This window comes from Cololabis saira, chromosome 24, assembly GCF_033807715.1.
Source record: "Cololabis saira isolate AMF1-May2022 chromosome 24, fColSai1.1, whole genome shotgun sequence".
Classification (NCBI taxonomy): Eukaryota; Metazoa; Chordata; class Actinopteri; order Beloniformes; family Belonidae; genus Cololabis; species Cololabis saira.
Genome location: NC_084610.1, coordinates 17,471,444 through 17,492,071, shown reverse-complemented (window position 1 = coordinate 17,492,071; position 20,628 = coordinate 17,471,444). Strand labels below are relative to the sequence as shown.

At 40.1% G+C, this 20,628-nt stretch overlaps 1 protein-coding gene across 2 annotated transcripts in view; it reads left to right on the top strand.

Annotated features, from left to right (window-relative positions):
* The window catches only part of LOC133425354 (beta-1,3-galactosyltransferase 1-like), a 279,193-nt gene extending 262,472 nt beyond the window's left edge, over positions 1-16,721 (top strand). For both annotated transcript variants that reach the window (XM_061716172.1, XM_061716173.1), the window contains exon 4: positions 14,624-16,721. In XM_061716172.1, the coding sequence (XP_061572156.1) occupies positions 14,890-15,876 (987 nt within the window). In that variant the 5' untranslated portion in view covers positions 14,624-14,889 and the 3' untranslated portion in view covers positions 15,877-16,721. The remainder of the gene's footprint in view (positions 1-14,623) is intronic.
* The last annotated feature ends 3,907 nt before the right edge of the window (positions 16,722-20,628 follow it).

The window sequence follows — 20,628 nt, the reverse complement described above, 5'->3', positions numbered from 1 at the left end:
AAAATAAAAACGAGGAAAATAAAAACGAGAACGTGGATAACATCTCCTACAGATACAATAGGGCCTTCGCACTGTAAGTGCTCGGGCCCTAATAACATTCCTAATCCGCTGCATTAGCAAAGTTCAATCAATTTTTTTGTCTGCATATTAATGGTTAATACCATGCTGGTAAAAACCTGAGGCATATATATATATATATATATATACAGGGCCGCCGCAAGGGGTGTGCGAACCGTGCGACCGCACGGGGCCTCGCGCCCCAGGGGGCCTCGCGCTATGGCCGTTTTTTTTTTTTTTTTTTTTTTTTTTTTTTCGTTTTTTTTCGTTTTTTCCCTTATAAATATCAACAGTCACGTTCCATTACAGACCTAAATGTGTACTAGTCTGTGCATATCAATAAATATATGTGCAATGATGCGCGTGTCTGTTGTTCAATACAACAGATCACACCAAGCGCAGACACAAGCTAGTCTGATCCAGACGGTGGAGTTGGAACAAACTGTCACACAATGTCGAGAGAACGAGACAGAATCAGGAAATTTCCATCAGGGGATGAAAAAAGAAAAAAACTAAAGAAAATGGAAGAGTTTAATGTCTCTCTGAAAGGCTCGTTTGATACATTTGTTACAAAAATCACCGATCTGACCGGGTCTCAAGCAGCCGTGGGGCCCCACGTCGAGGCAAGAGATGATGATGAGGCAGGGGAAGGTATCCAGTATTTTGATCATTGGAGAGTTAAAATTGCACATATAGACACCCGATCCGACCCGAAAGACCCAAAAAGTTCAAGCGCGCGAGGGACCCCCCCCCCCCGGCCATTTCGCACAGGGCCTCGCAAATCTCCCAGCCAGCTCTGTATATATATATATATATATATATATATATATATATATATATATATATATATATATATATATATATATATATATATATATATATATATATTTTATTTATTTTTTTTTTTTAATGTATTTATTTTTTATTTTATTTATTTATTTATTTATTTATTTAAATTTCTTTAAATGTGAAGGGGGGGGGGGGGTCGGGATGGGGGGTGGACGTGAGGAGTGACATCCACTGCTAGTCTGAAACGCGAAAAACACAGGGAAACACACAACGAGCACACAAGCCTTGGAGATCTGTAAGAGAAAAAACAAACAGACACGAGAACAAGCAGAGACACAAACATTAACCATTTCAGGTCCCTGAGACAGAATCAAAGCTAGACTACTGCGATTATCTGTCCCCCAAAACTGCGGAGTGAGCATGTAGGTGAGTGAGCAAAGTTCACTCCTGAGGTACAGCAAGTCCAGCATGATGGGATATTGGGTGAAGATAAAGATGTGTAAGCTGTAGATTTTCGACTCTGATCTTAAGTCTGTGATGTCACAGTACTGAGAAAACCTGAACAGCTGCCCCAGTTGCTTACCTTTCAGACTGATACTGCTACAAAGAAAGTGAGAAGATTGCGTTATCTCAAGAGATTTTGAGTTGTTAGGCTCCTCAGACACCGTAGGAAAAATAAAATAGCATGTTCACCTTTAATCCAACTGAAAGCACCCCATGATTTCATCGCAAAAGAAAAAGAAGTCCTCTTCCACCCGTTCTGATATTACTACCCTAGTTTTCTAGAAGTGGATAAATATTTGATCATTGTACCAAAGTAATTTTAAAAGCTATCTTTTGCTGCTACACAAAGGTGATAATAATTCCTAGAAAGGATTGTGGGGTGTAATGGAGCAGCAACTAGTGCAGAAGAGCTCATATCAGGCTGCGAAATTGATTTCCCAATGGGGGAGGGGGGAATCAAAAACAGTTAGGGACTTAATACTAGTATACAGTAGACTAACTGCATTTCTTCTCTTCATCATGTTTTTGTTCCACAAGTTTTTCTCTTTCTCTTAATTTTTTGCTCCCAACATCCTGTCACCTTGCTGCCATGGCAACCAGCTCCAATTACCAGATTTCTAGCAGTGAGCCTTATGAATTGATCTTGAAAATAACTGTAATGTTGTTTTCTTTTATGTTCATGTTAATAAGTGCTTACACAACTGTGGGGTGTATTGACATTATTAGAGTGCTTTGATCAGCATGAGATGATTATGAGCTACAAAGCAGTGATTTTACTATTAGTAGTAGAACTAGCACTTGAATCCTGTTCTGGTTCACTTCATCAAATCAAATCAAATCAATCTTTATTTATATAGCCTTTTTCATACAAATAAAAAATGCAACACAAAGCGCTTTACATAAAAAAAAAAAGGTCTAAAAAGATTAAAAGGAATCAGCTAAAAGCCAATATAAAAAGGTGAGTCTTGCTGCTTTTAAAAGCATCAACAGTCTCTGCGGCCCTGAGTTTCTCCGGCAGGCTGTTCCACAGACGTGGGCCGTAGTAATGAAATGATGCCTCACCCTGGGTTATGGTTCTAACTTTGGGAATGATTAAAAGGCCGGTGTCGGAGGACCTCAGGGTCCGCCAGGGTTTATAGGGTAAAAGCAGATCCGACAGATAAGAAGGCCCGAGACCGTTAGGCGATTTAAAATCTAATAAGAGAACCTTAAAATCGATCCTGAAGCAAACGTGGAGCCAATGCAGTGATTCTAAAACTGGTGTAATGTAAGCCCGCCTGCTGGTCTTCATCAGCACACGTGCAGCTGAGTTTTGTAGTAATTGAGACTAGAAATGCTCTTTTTTATGGGTGTATTATTGTTCCAATATTATTTGTGTGTGCGTAAAAAAGATGTGTCCATGTTATAACGATTCGTATTCGTAATGATAAACATTTGTATGTAAATAAAAAAGTTGTACCCAAAATTCTGCTGTCACACACATGAGTCTGATAAATTATTAGTGTTAGGATTGTTTTTATGTGAGTATGAATCTAAAAGCTGTGAGTGTAAAGTCTTGTGAATACAACTCTAATTTCTACGACTACGAGTCTTCACTGTGAACACGAATTCAAGTTTATGGGTACGAGTCGAAAAACTGTTGTAATGACGTCACAGACAGGTCACAGCATAGACATAAGAAAATAGAGAAACATATTTTCTCATCAACAAAACATGTTATTTTCTGTCTAAAAAATGGCAAAAATAAGAACTTTATTGATCCCACATAGAAGTAATTTATGTTATATCTGCTATAGAGAACAAGGTAGTTCCCAAAAACAATATATATCCCCCTCACAAAAATAAGAAAAATATAGAAAAATAGATCAATAAAACAAATTTAAAATTGTTCAAATAACAAAATAACATAATTGAACCATTTTTCAGACAATAAAATATTATTTGAACCATTTTTCAGACAATAAAATAATTGAAAAAATCTGAAAAATAGTTAAAATATGTTATTTTGTTACTTGAAAATTTTAAAATATGTTTTGTTGATGAGAAAATATGTATCTCTATTTTTCTTATTTTTGTGAAGAGGGATATATATTGTTTTTTGGCACTACCTTGTTCTCTATAGCTGATACAACATGAATTACTCGACGTGGGATCAATAAAGTTCTTATTTTTGCCATCTGAGAAAGTTAAATATATTATTTTTGGTGCCTAACTGTTTCCCAAGTATATTAGTGCGTGTGTGAATGAATAAATGAGACGTAAAACGTACATTTCTTTTGTAGAAAGGCGCTTTATGAAAATAAGTCCATTTACTTGTATTAGTTTACAGCGCAGTCTTGAACATCCAATATGGCGGCGACTTTGACGCCATTGGATGTGGTAGTTGGCTCACTCGCAGACGCACTTGATGGGGCGTCTACGTATATATGTCTATGCTGTGACCTGTCTGTGACGTCATTACAACAGTTTTTCGACTCGTACCCATAAACTTGAATTCGTGTTCACAGTGAAGACTCGTAGTCGTAGAAATTAGAGTTGTATTCACAAGACTTTACACTCACAGCTTTTAGATTCATACTCACATAAAAACAATCCTAACACTAATAATTTATCAGACTCATGTGTGTGACAGCAGAATTTTGGGTACAACTTTTTTATTTACATACAAATGTTTATCATTACGAATACGAATCGTTATAACATGGACACATCTTTTTTACGCACACACAAATAATATTGGAACAATAATACACCCATACTTTTTTAGGAAGACCAGAAAGCAGGGCGTTACAATAATCAATATGACTGGAAATAAAAGCGTACATCAGCACCTCCATGTTTGCCCGAGAGAGAAATGGGCGGACCTTTCATGACCTTTGGCACATATTAAACAGAAATATCACAATGACTCCTCAGTCTCAAAAACGTTCTATCTCAGGTAAAGAGAGGCATGATAAACAGTCTTTATGGAAGTCACAATTTACTTGCACTCGGGGGTCCAAACCCAGAGTGTGTGAGCTGGACCAAACTGTGAAAGATCTTAAAATGTTTGGGATGAGTTTTGGTCAAAGTACCATAGTAATACTGTACAGCAGCTATCTTTTCAACCATGAATTTACAGCTTTTTTATAGCCAATTTTAAGTTAGCCTCACTGTCAGGTTTGCACTGCTCACTTCTGAGGTATCGCCAATGCAGGACGCTGTGAAATTGAATGGAGATGGAGTGAGGAAGCTGAATAATGCCACTCTGGACTGGGTCTGTGATGTCACAGTACCCTGCACATATGAACAACTGACGGACGTAATTTCAGACTCTGTGGTCTTTGTGGGAGTTTGTGGTCACCTTAGAGATGTTTTCTAGAGCACAACAAATGTCTTTATTACTTTATTGCCTCATTTGTCTAGTCCTTGACGTTTACTTTTCTTTTTATACTTAAATTAATTCTGGTTTGTACGGAAGAGTATTAGGGCCTGCAGGAGAAAAGATATTTGAGAGGGGAAGATTTTTTTTACTGTGCACTTCGAGAAAAAAGTCGAAATGTCGAGATTAATGTTGAAATACAATTTCGAGAATAAAGTCGAAATTTCGCAATTTTTCTCAACATTTCAACTTTATTCATGCAATTTTTACTTTTTTCTCAACATTTCGACTTTTTTCTCGAAATTGTACTTCAACATTATTCTCGACATTTCGACTTTTTTCTCAACATTTCAACTTTTTTTTTGAAATTGTACTTCAACATAAATCTCGACATTATGACTTTTTTCTCGACATTTCGACTTTTTTCTCGACATTTCGACTTTTTTCTCGACATTTCGACTTTTTTCTCAAAATTTCGACTTTTTTCTTGAAGTGCATAATGAAAAAAAAATCTTCCCCCTCTAAAATATTATTTTTATTTTTCTCCTGCCTGGCCCTTATACTCTTCCGTAGGTTTGACTTTGTTGTTCTGTTTGGTTCTAATTGTTGAAACCTGTTTGCTGTTAGTGCTTGTGTGGGTCTCTCCTAGTGTGTTTATGACTCGGTCTGTTAAATCTCTGTTTCTCTGCACTGGCCACCTGTTTCCTGATCACCTCACCTCTGTGTAGAGGTCTTTCTGTTTTTGCTTTCCTTGGATATCCAGCTGTGGCAGCTGTTTGTAGGGTATTGCTTATCCAACCTCCTGGTCCCTCTGCATTTGGCTGCTACCTGCGTCCGCACCATGACACCCTAAAGTTTAATCAGTTTTCAGCAGATTAGCTGTTTAATGCAGCATGTAGAAAATTGGCTGACATTTCATGGTTTTTTTCACTCCATAATAATCTGGTATGGACATCCAGTACTGTGGTGACCTTGTAGTGGATGACAAAAATGATGAGCTTCTGCTCAGACAAACTGGATTTAACATTTGTCATAGTGTTCTTCACACTTAAAACAAATAGGTCTTCTAGTAATTGCCCATACGTCCTCATGATGATGTCCTGTCCCATTTGGGAGGGGGAAATTTGGATCTTCAATGATGCTAATTCAGAGTTTGATGCAAGTTTTTTCATTTGTTTGTGGGCAATTTATCTGAGTTCATCTCAAATCTTGTTCCAATCATAATAGCAAGATTTCCATTAAAGCATATGCCATGTGGAAGTAATTTAGGAGCAGTTTTACAAAGAATTTAACTCTGATAGCATGGTTCCATGCAAATGAAGGTTTTCCCCAAATAGCTATTAACCCCGAACTCCACTGTTTTGGCACGTTGCTGTGCAACAGTACAAACAGTACAGGGGTCAGGGTTTTCACAGTTTTCATTCAAAATTCTCCACATATTCCCGACTGGGGACGGGTCAGGACTGCAGGCCGCTCCAGAACCCAGTACCCCAGTACGCATTACCATGTCTATGTAATGTGTGCAAAATGTGTGTTTGCATCGTCTTAAGGAAAAATAGATAGATGTCTTTGAAAAAATTGTAATATTGAAGGTAACATAAATTTTTATATGATCTTTTTTGCGTTAGTGCTGCAATTACAGAAGTGGAAATGACCTTTGCTAATGATACTTATTCAGCCCCAAACCATCACAGATCCTGGCTGTTGGAGTTTGTTCAGTAGTGCGTAAGTAAGAATACAATACAGCCTCCGATTATGTTTTGATGTTAAGTGTGCAAGAGATACGGGGTCCATCTCCAGTTTTAAATCCAATATATTTTCTATTTCATTAGACCAGGGGTCGGCAACCCAAAATGTTGAAAGAGCCGTATTGGACCAAAAACACAAAAAACAAATATGTCTGGAGCCGCAAAAAATGAAAAGACTTGTATCAGCCTGCTGCAAGTTTTTATATTAGTTAGAACTGGGGGAAGATGTTTTTTTCATTATGCACTTCGAGAAAAAAGTGGAAATGTCGAGAAAAAAGTCAAAATGTTGAGAAAAAAGTCGAAATGTCGAGATTAATGTTGAAGTACAATCGCAAGAAAAAAGTCGAAATGTTGAGAGAAAAGTCGAAATGTCGAGAAAAAAGTCGAAATGTCAAGCAAAAAGTTGAAATGTTGAGAAAAAAGTCAAAACTTTGAGAGAAAAAAGTCAAAATGTTGAGATTAAAAAGGAAAGGAAAAAGGAAGAAAAAAGAGAAAAAAAGGAAAAAGATTGGAAAAAAGGAAAAAAGAAAAAAAGGAAAAAAAAGAAAAAAAGGAAGAAAAAAAGAGAAAAAAAGGAAAGAGAAGAAAAAAGGAAAATAAGAAAAAAGAAGACAAAAGAAATAGAGAAAAAAAGAAATAAAAAGGAGAAAAAAAAAGAAAAAAAGATGAAAAAAAGAAAAACAAGGAAAAAAAAGGTCAAACATTTTTGAAAAAGCTCCAGGAGCCACTAGGGTGGCGCTAAAGAGCCGCATGCGGCTCTAGAGCCGCGGGTTGCCGACCCCTGCATTACACCAATACACTTGCAGTTCACAAAATGACCAAAAACAATGAGTTAGGGTACCGATTTCTATCTTGCATTTAAGGCACGTGGGTGAGAGAGTAGCATTGAAGTGATGTCTACGGTTGGGGGATATGTGCATTCTGTGTATAATTTTTAACTGTATTACTTGGGCATGATTGCAAACTGAAATTGATTTAGCATGTCTCCATACATCCTTCCATTCTTCATCATCAATTATGATGTTTAGCTCCTTCTCCCACGTGCCTTTAAGCTTCTCCAACATGCATGTCTCGTCTTATCAGATCCTACCAGATGGTGAATGGCAGCTCTTGATCCAGAACTTGCTCCTTATGCAATGAAAGTCGTCTTGATTTGTTGTAATGACTCTACATACAGTAATGGGTTAAATATTAAAACTTATTCCTGTCTTTCTCTGAGGAACACTGTTTTAAAATCTTTTAATCATTTTATTTCCACATTCCAGCTTGTCAAAAGCTCATCTTTTCATGGACACTGCTGTACTACCAAATCATCACTGCAATCACTTTCTGTTGTTTCTTTGTTTAATTCACCTCCAAGTTAGCACTACATTGTTCCATTATCAACCTGTTTTGAAGTGAGCTGTAAGGCTGATGTTGGACAATGGATGGATAATTACAAATGAAAGGAAGTTGATCAGGAAAAGGTACTGAATATTTTAGGTTCAGGAACATGAGTTTGAGTATAACGTGACCTTTTTTAGAGAGGACTTTATCACAGCTTTAGTAAAAGAGTATATACATATGAATATGAGGGAGAATAGATGAAAGTAGAAACAATTACACTCAACAAGGAAAGGGATTTTCACTGTATTTTATTTTTTATTTTGCATCATTGCAGCAGGTATTGAGAAAAGTATAAATAGTCTGAATCAGTGGATTGTGTGGTCTGTTCTTGCCACCTTTAATTATCTCCTGCTAACCACGAATGAACACTGGTTACGCAGACCATCTCTGACGGCAGGAGGTCTGCCTGCACAATTAAGAATGGTGAAGAATGGTGATCCCAAAGTTTTGGCTTTATTTTTGAAAGGAAACATGTACTGTAGTCCAGAGGGAGTTTTCCTTTTTTTTTGTTTTTTTTTCTGCATATATATTAATGGTTTATATATATTTATATATATTATAATTATATTTATAAGGCATATATGCATTTTTAATGTATAATATATACTTGGATAAGTCATATATATATATATACATATATATATATATATATATATATATATATATATATATATATATATATATATATATATATATATATATATATATATATATATATATATAAAATCTTTTTTTTATTAAATGGGGAGGGGGGGGGTCGGGGTCGGGGTGACATCCGCTGCTAATCTGAAATGAGAAAAACACAGGGAAATGCACAACGAGCACACAAGCCTTTGAGATCTGTAAGAGAAAAAATAAACAGAGAGGAGAACAGGCAGACACAAACAGCAACCATTTCAGGTCCCTGAGACTGAATCAAAACTAGGCTACTGTGATTATCTGTCCCCCAAAACTGTGGAGTGAGTGTGTAGGTGAGTGATCAGGTGTGTAAGTCTGTGTAACTGTGTGTGTGTGTGTAAAGTCAAAACGATGCTCTACCTGAACTGTAACTATAGTGGAGGAGGGGGGGCGCAACCACGCCACCCGAGAGACCAGAAGCCGACAAGGAAGAAACCCGAACCCAGACCACCAGCTGCCCACGGAGGACCAGAAGAGAGCTAGAGGAAACCCCCCCTTGCCAGCAAGGCCCGCCCCCTCCCAGTGGCGACAGAGGGAGTTTTCTAAGTGTTTATGGAATGCAAAGTGGCGCAACAGCATGAATCCATACTGCCACTGCCTTTACTCTGAGTAGAAGTGGGGTGTCAGAAACTCATGACATGCACCGCCAAAGAGGGATACTGGCTATTCTGGGAGACAGAACAATGGTTACAAAGTGGCTTTATGAAACTAATGAACCTCCGTCGAGGTGAAAAAGCCAGCACACAAACAGGAAATGTGGAAAGACGGGAGGTGAGGTTCAGAAAAGCAGATGGATGTTATCATTTAGTGACTTTTGTTACAGGGAAGAAGAAGAGAGAAGGCAAAGAAACAGTACTTGTTCTGAAGCAATAAAAAAAAAGGACACAAGTTCTGAAAATAGAATTATTGCCCGAAAATGAAACAGGGAAGGGTAGAGATCGCAATGATTTATGGGAGGAAAGGAATAAGAAGCTATAGCACACCTGAAGCCACATAAAAACAACAAAAGGCCACGGACGGGAAAAAAAAGGGTAGTGGGACATAGAAAGATCAATCAAGCATGCATCTTTACTGGAGAAGGAGAAAGTGATTAAGACCATGAAGAGGCAGCCACGATGAGATGGTTTCTCCCAGACCACGAGATTGATGACTCTGTTTCAGAACACGCAGTGAGAGATAGTGGGACGGGGAGTGGAAAAGGAAAAAAAAGTCCTGATGAAAAAATCCATTGCGTCCCACAAGACATGACAGAATCTGCAGGCTGATAAAAGAATGAGCCGCTCTTATCAGAACGCTTCCATCTCCAAAAGACGGAGAACCAGAAACATCTCTAATAGGATCTACTCCTCTTTCCCCCTTTGGAACATCATCGGATGTGCAGGATCATAAAAACAGATCAAAGCCGCTGTCACATCTTCAGAGATTGCATCTGGAGCTTATGAAAATTCTGTTTGTAAAGACCAATTCAATTTTACTTGAGCTTTTAGACACCAAGCAATCTGAACGGCTAATCAATCAATGCCTTTGAAATGAAATCTCAATCCGTGTGAATACTGTAAGTTTGTCATATTTTCAGTTGAACTTGTGTCGTTTTATCCAATTAAAGAACCTTTTTGAAAGTTTCTAAGCTGTGCCCATCGAGCTAACGAAGGAGCAGCTCATTACAGAGTAAAATATGTAAAACCCTCACGCCGAGCTCAGTTTGACTTTGAGGTGAGGAGGGATACGGTGAGAGAGTGAGAACAGCAGAATTAGACGAAGTGGATATTAATCTTTTCCCATGAGATGGCTTCACCCTCTGCCTTGATCCCTCTCAGCCTCCCCCCCCCCCCCCCCCCCCCCCCCCCCCCCTAACTGCTGCGGTAGCTCAGATTTGCCTTCCAGTGTCTGGTCCAGGGGGATAAGAGAGATGAACCGCATTTGCAAACAGAGATTGGCAGGACTGGAGACGGAGAGGACTCCATCACTGGAGAGAGTTCCCAAAGATATTCCTCTTCTTCAAACTAGATTGCTCTCATCATTGAGGCTGGCCTGCATATCTTTTTTATGCTCTCTGGAGGTGTGGTTCATTACAATGAATATTGAGAGCCACGGCCCATTGTGTGTGTGTATATATATAATATTGTTAGCCCCGTTGTTTTCCTTTTGAGGCTAACAAGTTTTCATGTTCATGGGTTAACAGTGGGGCCCATGCGAGTCCCATCTCGTGCTCTCTTGGGTTATATCTGGTGTTGTGCAACTCAGGTAGCTGGCTGTCCAGTTATCGAAGGGTTATTAATAATTTTATTGATAATTATTAATAATTAATAAAGTTGACTATTTATCAAATTGAATGATCAATATGATAAATAAAATCCTCGGGGCACCACTCTGTTCCTTAAGCAGAGAAATGATAACTTTTAACAGCAGAAAATCAGTCTCATATGATTATGGTTTATCCTGCAGAACAGCAAATCTTACTATATCTTACAGAATAACAATGAAGGCGTGATGTCCGAACACTAGGCTCTGCTTAAACAAATCAATTTGTGACCAAATCTTGCATGAAATAACAACAACCACTCATTAAAAATCAATCAGAATTTATTTACATACGGGTATCAAAGAAGATGTAAATGGATACCCAATAAATCCCGATGGCAGAACTTAAGTATTATAAAACAATTAATTAACTAGAAAAACATCAATAGAAAAATATGACATGAAAGTTAAATGCATGGAATGAAAAAAAGAAATCAAAGCAATAATAAAGATGATACAGAACGAACATCTACAGTTCAAACGTGGCTGCAGTGTTTAAAGAAGCCGGGGCTCCTGTGGTATTTTAAAGATGGCGGAACCCTCTTTAAGCCACGTGCAAATCTAGACCGGATGTTACTCCCGGTGTTTTAAACGTGACTACGGCAGAAAACAGCGCTTTAAAACATGAATGACTAGCAGAAAGTAGTGACTACAAATTAATGAAAACAGTCCTGATAATGATGCTGATGTAATCTCAGCTCTGAACACAGATTTAGCTCTGTAACACTCCCAGTTAAACTCATACACCCAGGTCTCAAAACCTCACGCCTCCTCGGGTCTCCGGGTGCCGATCAGGGGTTCCTGCCGGGTCTTTGGTCGGAGTCCGATCCCAGAGAGTCCTCCCGCCTCTCCCGCTCCTCCTCCTGACTCTGGAATCACGAGAGGACGGGGGTACAGCTGAAGCAGCCGGCGCTCCAGCCCCGGTCCGGAGGCTATCACGTCGTCTCGGGGGCGCGCGGGGCCAGTCTACTTCTTCTGAGTGCTGGTGCCCGTCGGCCTGAGCGCGTGGCCCCGGGACGGGCGGCGGGATGCGTCTCAGTTCTGCGCGGGGCAGGCGATCCACAGGTCCTTTCAGGTGAAGTTTAAGAGCAGAGAGAGAGGTTAGAACAGAGGAACGGGTCACACCCTGGGCCGGGGCCGAGCTTCGAAGCGGCTTCCCCCCCCTTTCCAGCTCCCAGGGACCGGGGGTCCCTGGGAGGTCCTTACACCTCCCCCCAGCCGGGGGGAGAAAGGAAGATGAGATCTTGGCCCAGAGCCAAACGATCCAGCTCGGATGAGATGAAGTGGAGAAGCGAGAGAGTAAAAAGAGAAAGAGAGAGATGCAGCCGGCGCTGTCTGCGCCGCGGGTCCTCGCTGATCCTCCGGCCAGACCACGCCGCAGATCCCCCCCTTTGGGGGGGGGGGAAGGCCGTGGTCCCTTTGGTCCGGAGCCAAAGGTGGATGAACTGACCCACTGGTTGATGAAGGAAAAAGAGAAAGATGAACGCGCAGCGCGGCGTTTTGATCCTACGCGCGCTGCGGTGACGTCATCGGTGCCTCATTGCGATTGGATGCGCGCCGCTTGTAGGCGCCACCCCCCCCACGCAAGGCATGCTGGGGGTTGTAGTTCAGGTCGGCCATTTTTGGAGGCACGTTACAGCCGATTTTCAGCTGAGCCGTTTCAAAGTTGAATATACACATTCACAAAGTGTTCATACATTTTATAAGTTCACATGGGCACATGGGCGAGCACAACACTGGTGTAGAGCTAAGTAACTTATTTCAGCTCTTCCCTTTACAAGGGCAGCCACAGCAGATCATTGAGTTCTGCATATTGATTTGACATAGGTTTTATGTCAGACGCCCTTTCTGACTCAAACCCTCCCCATTTGTCCAGGCTCAATATCTCATCTAGAAACACTTTTTCACATGGCAGAACTTGGATCGACCCAGCAACCTTCTGATAAAAGGGCAATTAACTCCATCCACTATACCGGGGTGGTTCAATTCCAGTCCTTGGCGGCCGTTGTCCTGAATGTTTTAAATGTTTCCCTGCTTCAACACAGCCGAGTCAAATGAATGTGTCATTAACAAATGTGTGCAGACCTTGATGATGAGCTGATGATGATCCATCCATCTGATACGGAAGAGTATTAGGGCCAGGCAGGAGAAAATGTATTTGAGAGGGGAAGATTTTTTTTCATTGTGCACTTTGAGAAAAAAGTCGAAATGTCGAGAATAATGTTGAAATACAATTTCAAGAAAAAAGTCGAAATTTTGTGAATAAAGTTGAAATTTCGAGAATAAGTTGAAATACATTTCACCTTTTTTCTCGAAATTGTATTTCAACATTAATCTTGTCATTTCGACTTTTTTCTCGAAGTGCATAATGGTAAAAAAAATCTTCCTCCTCTAAAATATTATTTTTATTTTTCTCTTGCCTGACCCTAATACTCTTCCGTAGGGGCAGAATATCTGGTTGGACAAAATAGCTGTCGCTCTCCTTCACATCAATGGAAAAGGCATAGTTTTTACTTGCCTTGTATCAAAATTTAAATCAATGGATTATTTTCTTCTTTTTTTTTTCTTTTTTTGGATTATTTCTTTTTTTTTGGATAAAGTGGAAATGTCTTCTCTGGCCCATCAAATCCAGTTAGGAGAGCGACTGACAGCTATGCAGCAGCAGCCGTAACTAACTAACTAACTAACTGACATCCTTGGAGTGTAACGTTAAGGGTACGTTTCTGAGGTTATGCAACTGCAGATGTGTGATATGTGTTTCAAATCAATATCGTAAAGCCAATTCGACTTTATTCTTGAAATTGTACTTCAACATTATTCTTGACATTTTGACTTTTTTCTCAACATTTCGACTTTTTCTCAAAGTGCAGAATGAAAAAAAAATCTTCCTCCTCTAAAATATTATTTTTATTTTTCTCCTGCCTGGCCCTAATACATCGAAGAGTGTCTACTCCTCGATGTTTCAAACAAATAATGTATTTGAAATGGTTCTGATACACCTTCAGCTTCATAGCTCCTTCTGACCTTTAGAACACTCAAATTTATCCATGAACAGTTTTTAGTCATGGAGAGTAAGGCCACGTTTACACATAGCCATAGTATTTACAAAAACTAATATTTCCCCCTCTACATTTTGAAAAATACAATTATTTACACGAACCCACATGAATATGTTGTTAAGTAACTAAGTAACTACAGTGGCCAAACAAATTGTAAACACTGGTCGAGCACATGACACTGGTGACATTTCTGTCGCATAATGTGACGTTCTGAAGACTAAATGTCCGTTTCCCTCTGTTTACAAGCAAACGTGAAGACGGAGTTTTTGGAAATCTCCACTTTGGCCGGAGTTTTCAGGAAATATCGTTTTTGGTGACTTTGAGCTTGGTTTTTGTGTAAACGAACGGCCAAATAATGCATGCATGAAAACACCACTGTTTTTGCTACGTGTAAACGGTTCCTAAGATGTGTTCAGTCTACAATAGAAAAAAAAATTATCCAAGCACCAAAAACACAAACCAGATATCCACCTAAACAAGCAAATATTTAGATATGTTAATATCCAGGTGCAGCCAGTGATGGGCTGATTCAGAGAACATGCACAGCTGCTCCACTGGTATAATTAGCTGTAATGAAACAGAGAATCAAATATATCATTCAATGTGTCACAGGCTTTGCTACTTCATGTGCTTCTTCAAAATGATGAGTTGTGCTGCACCTTCAGTCAACATGCTTACCTTCCTGGGTTGTTTTCCTTGTGTGGTTTTGATTTGTTTGGTTTTTTTCTTATCTTTTTCAGATGCTGCTGCAGGGAATTGCAGGCCTTCCTGTGAGCTGCGATGGGCCTCAGTAAGGCTATGGGCAAGATAATAAATCTCTGCGGTGCTCCTTTTCAATCACAACACCAGCACTAAGCAGAGAAGAAGGCCATTGTCTAAAATTAATCCCGGTGGCGTTGCAGGGGCAGCCTCAAGCTGCGCCGCCAGAGCCAACACAGCCCATGGAAGGGGGGTCTCAACATTTCCAGCACTGCTTCAACTGGTAATGCCCGCCAAGTGAACAGCGATGCCTTCTAAGGTCTCGTGTTTATACTTGCTGACAGTCGTATGCTGGGCCAGCGCTCTGTGGTACCTGAGTGTGTCCCGCCCATCCACTTCCTACGTAGGCCAGATGACGATGCCATTACGCAAGGCACCCAAAGTCAACAAGAACTCCACATTCGACAACATCCGCACACGCCTGCTCAACCCACATGATTTTGGCTACCTCATCAACGAGGCTAAGAAGTGTGAGGCAGAGCCCCCCTTCCTCGTCATCCTCATCAGCACCACTCACAAGGAATTCGACGCCCGTCAAGCCATCAGAGAAACATGGGGGGACGAGACCACATTCCCGGACGTCCGCGTGGTTACGCTGTTCCTGCTGGGCCGCAGCACAGATGGGGTCCTCAACCAGATGGTGGAGCAGGAGAGTCAGATCTTTCATGATGTTGTAGTGGAGGATTTTATCGACTCGTACCACAACCTGACACTTAAAACTCTGATGGGAATGCGCTGGGTAGCTACCTTCTGCCCCAAGGCTCAGTACGTTCTCAAGACGGACAGCGATATCTTCGTCAACATGGAGAACCTCATCTACAACCTGCTGAAGCCCACCACCAAGCCCAGGAGGAGGTACTTCACCGGCTACGTCATCAACGGCGGGCCAATCAGAGACATGCGCAGCAAGTGGTACATGCCCAGGGATCTGTACCCGGACAGCAAGTACCCGCCCTTCTGCTCCGGCACCGGCTACATCTTCTCAGCGGACGTGGCTGAGCTCATATACACAATCTCTTTGCACACCAGGCTGCTCCACCTGGAGGACGTGTACGTTGGCGTATGCCTGCGGAAGCTAGGCATACACCCCTTTCAGAACAGCGGCTTCAACCACTGGAAGATGGCCTACAGCCTCTGCCGCTACCGCAGGGTGGTCACGGTGCACCAGATCTCCCCGGAGGAGATGCACCGCATCTGGAATGACATGACCAGCAAAAAACATCTTAAATGTTAGCAAAACTCTTGGCACTTGTACCTGCTGGGGAGTTGGAGAGGAATCAAGTCTCCATGGCCAAATAGTGAAGAGCACAAAGCTCAAGGACAGACCTTAGCAGTGTGAGGCCAAAGCAAACTGTTCAGTATTATCTTGTCCTCTGTAAATTCAAGGTGTTTTGGCGCTAATGCACTGATGCTCACAAATGAGGCACAAAAATAGAAATGTGTTTTCTAAAAATGTGCAGAACCCTCAGGTGGTTGCTTGTCTGTACCAGCAGCACCTTGATTTCTCCATGAAATTACAAGACAGAAAGCATAGACGTCTGTGCTAAACCCCTCATTTATACAAGGCACAGACTGTCCCAAAATACCAAACTGCAGATTACATAAATGCCAACGCGCTTCTCTGAACCCTGCTGGGCTGATCACAGGCTCTAATTAAGAATGTTCTTCATGTATTTCCCATTGTTGTTCTCTCTGAGCAAGGTGTTCATGTTGGATACGCTGTCAGGCGCCGCAGCGGTTACTGTCATTGTGAGGACTCTGTAGTGCTCTTCTCCAAAATCTGACATATTTTCTAACAACAGATCACAGCTCTTTCTACTGTGCAAGAAACAAGGAAGCTCATCTCAATGAACCTGATCAGGATGACGAGAACACAGCTGCTTGCGCTCCCAAGTGAATGTTAACTTCTGTTAATGTGCAATGTGCGGTCTTTGTCCCAGGCAGTTCTGTGAGAAAGCTGCAGACAGTTATATTTTCTATTACTTGAAGATGAAGGAGAGCAGATTCACTGTAAAAGCAGATTACGAGGATGCTGAGAACAAATCTGACGTTTTTGAGCGCAATCTTCTTTTCCATTACTTGAGATTAAATAAAATGCTTTCATAAGACTTTATATTGTATTTATTGTAGAAAAAACAAGGTAAAACAAATATATTCTGCTACTTTAATACTAGGGTTGCCACCTTTCAGAAATAGAAATAAGGGACGCCCCGATTTCAGCAGCGCAGGCGCCAAAAAAAAGGACATCCCCAAAACTTCTAAAATGCATAGAAATGTATTTATTTTCTATGAAAAAACAAAACCCTTTGATTTAAAGTGCTTTAATAGCATTGAACTTGCATGACTGTCCAGACAGCCAACCATACTAGCAACTGAAATAGCCTCTTATGATACTGTATGTCCACATCAGCCAAGATGTAGAATAAAGCTACAGGTGAAGAATATGGTGTAAAAGTTAATTTATTTCAATAATTCAACTAGAATATGGTGTAAAAGTTAATTTATTTCAATAATTCAACTAGAATATGGTGTAAAAGTTAATTTATTTCAATAATTCAACTAGAATATGGTGTAAAAGTTAATTTATTTCAATAATTCAACTAGAATATGGTGTAAAAGTTAATTTATTTCAATAATTCAACTAGAATATGGTGTAAAGGTTAACTTATTTCAATAATTCAACTAGAATATGGTGTAAAAGTTAATTTATTTCAATAATTCAACTAGAATATGGTGTAAAAGTTAACTAATATCAATAATTCAACTAGAATATGGTGTAAAGGTTAATTTATTTCAATAATTCAACTAGAATATGGTGTAAAAGTTAATGAAAATACGGTACAATCGTTCAATACGGGACGCAACATTTTTTTCTCAAATAAAGGACAATTCTGTATTTTACGGGACGGGTGGCAACCCTATTTAATACACACGATGTAGTAGTGATGCATGATGCTTGATTACACTTTTAGGGGGAAAATGAACTCCAGAAGTAAAAGCATCTCATGGTGACTGTTGTTCACCCTTAACCCTCCTGGCTCTGGAAACATCCTCACGCTCTGCACAGATGATGTGGGGGGATGTGCAAAAGTAGCATCTGCGTAACCGGCAGTGGGAAAAAAAAGATTCTTCCATCGTCACGTCTTAACAAGAGGAACATCTTGTGAGTGGATTTTTATATCCAAATAAAATGCCTCCATTGAGTTTTCGTTGAGCCGCGAGGAATCCTTAATGAATCGTCTTAAATTGAGACTTTAATTTCCTTGTAAAGACATTGAAAGTGAAGCCTGACTTCATTAAGACTAAACAGTTTAGTCCAGCTTCAGAATGGTTCAAGTGAATGACATCACAGCTCCAGCTCACACACCTTAACCTTAACATTTCATTACTTTTAGGAAGCGGCTCCCATGTGCCGAACATCGCAGGGAATAGCCTCCAGATGCAGGAGGTCACTGACACACGCCTGGTTAAATGTCATTAGAGCTAAATAAATAATAAAATAAAAAACAGGAATAACTTAACCACCGAAAAGAAAGAAAAGTAATTAAGTAAAAGCAGTGATGTGACAAAAACCACATAAGTAGGAGGGTAAATGGTTGATAAATCAGCAGGGGAGGGAGGAGAAAGGAGGTGATAAACAGACACTGACAAACAGTCGGGGGGGCGAGCAGACAGGTGGAGATTATTACAACAGAGGACCCGGCAAAATAATACAGGAATCCAAACAATAAAAAATCATGCTTTTCATCGGTTTGTTACACTAACGAGGATGAAATTAGCTCCAGAGATATATGGAGCCAAATCAAGGCCAAAACTTTTGCTAATTTGAAAATAAAATTTGAACCTAAAAATTATTTTTTACAGTTTCAATTTTATTTTTTTCAGTATCAGATCTTTTTTTCAGTTTCAAATCTTTTTATTTCAGTTTCAAATCTTTTTTTCAGTTTCAAATCTTTTTTTTTCAGTTTCACTTTTTTTTTTCAGTTTCAAATTTTTTTTTCCGGTTCAGACTTTTGGCCCGGATCTGGCGTGGGGGGCGTGGCATCATGAGTGACAGCAGAACAGAGCAGGCGGGGGACGTTCCTCAGTCATGTTGCCTTCAGGAAACGTAGGTTGCAGAAGTTATCAGTAGAAGTATGATTCAACACTGTATATACACCATATTCACGTGATTGGCAGTGGAAAAAACTGATATTAGTGACACATTTCTGTTTAAAAAGCTGTTTTAGACCGTACTTGGTAGTATGTAGAAGTGGGAAATGTCAAACTTTAAAGTGTGGCTGTTGAACTGTACAGTCTGGCATAGTTTATTGCTTTTATACTGCGATTGGTGCCAAGTACGGTCTAAAACAGCTTTTTAAACTTTTTAAACCTCTCAGTTGATGCCACGCCCCCCACGCCAGATCGGGGCCAAAAGTCTGAACCTGAAAAAAAAATTTGAAACTGAAAAAAAAGAAACTGAAAAAAAGATTTGAAACTGAAATAAAAAGATTTGAAACTGAAAAAAATAAAATTGAAACTGTAAAAAAGAATTTTCAGGTTCAAATTTTATTTTCAAATTAGCAAAACTTTTGGCCTTGATTTGGCTCCATATAGATACAGGTGACGTCATGGCAGCGAAAACCAAGAGATCCAAGAGATTCAGAGACTAATGATGGAAGAGAAGATGGGAGCAGGACCGAGCCAGAGACTGAACAAGTAAATCAGGGATAGTCTCATAAAACCAAGCCTTAGGGGGGGGGTTGTGCACTAAAGGTTTCTAAAATTCCTTTATATCACTTTACGATTACCTTAAGACATTCCCTTTTGATAAATCTCATGATTAGCTGCGACTCAGGTCACGCTGAACCATCTCGTATTCACCACAAGGAACATCACGAAATATTACAGATATTAAACACAATAAAGTTAATTTTAGCATTTTATATTGTCTATTCATACTAATGTAATTATACGCTGGAAGCAAGTCAAAGGTAATGCAAAGCTTGTGCAATACCTCACAGTTGTAACGTGATTAATTAGCTTTGAATGACATAGTTTGGAAATAATTTAATTCCCTTCATTGTCATCGAACGCTTGCTTCGAGGGAATTCTTGTTGTCTCTGTTTCCGGAGAGGATTTTTTTTGTTTTTCTTTGGCAACCTCTAAATAAAGTTGAACTGGATTGTTTCTGAGCTGGATGCAGGATCAGGGAAGACTGCAGAACCTGCAGAACCTGCAGTCTTTAAATCTTAAGTTTGAAGTCATCTTTATAAGCACCTTTTTTTTTTATTTGATTTTATTTATTTATTCAAACAGGTTGAAACAAAAACAAAAAATAATCAGAATACATAAAATGTATATACCAAAAAAAAAACATAAGCAAAACAAAGCAAATTAAAGAGACAAATCTATATGTAGATAAATATTTCCTGTTTGAAAGGGTGTAGGATGAAGTTTCAAAAAACCTTTCTAGTCCTACCCCTTCTAATGTTCTGTTTTCACAATTTCTTCATTTCACAGAACTCAAAAATAAAAGCATAAAAGAGAAAGAAAAAGGTGGTTCAGCTGAGCAAGGCACTTTGGTCATTGGCTGTCAGTTCATTTCCATTTTGTATCCATTAAGAGTATCGATTTTATCGGGGCGGCTCTGTCTCTCCGGGCAGGCTGGCCCCCTGCCGGGTGGGGGTCGTTGGCCTGAAGGGTGAGGGCCTCCTGGCCGCGTGTCCGGCCCGGACCGGGTGGCCGGGGATTGCCTGGGTCGCGGTCCGCCGCCGCGGAATCCCTGGCTGCTTCTTCCCGCGCCGTGGGGGCCCCGCCCGCGGTAGCGGTAGCTTAGCTCAGACTGCGATCAAATCTCAAGATTTAGGTCGATTGCTGTTGTTGTTTTGGTTGGCTCCGTGCCGGTTTCGTGTTTTGTTTGTGGTTTTTTGTTGCAGATTTCCAGTGCCTGACGTGTGTTTCCGTGTGGATGGCAGTGGATGTCGTCACCCCCCCCCCCAAAAAA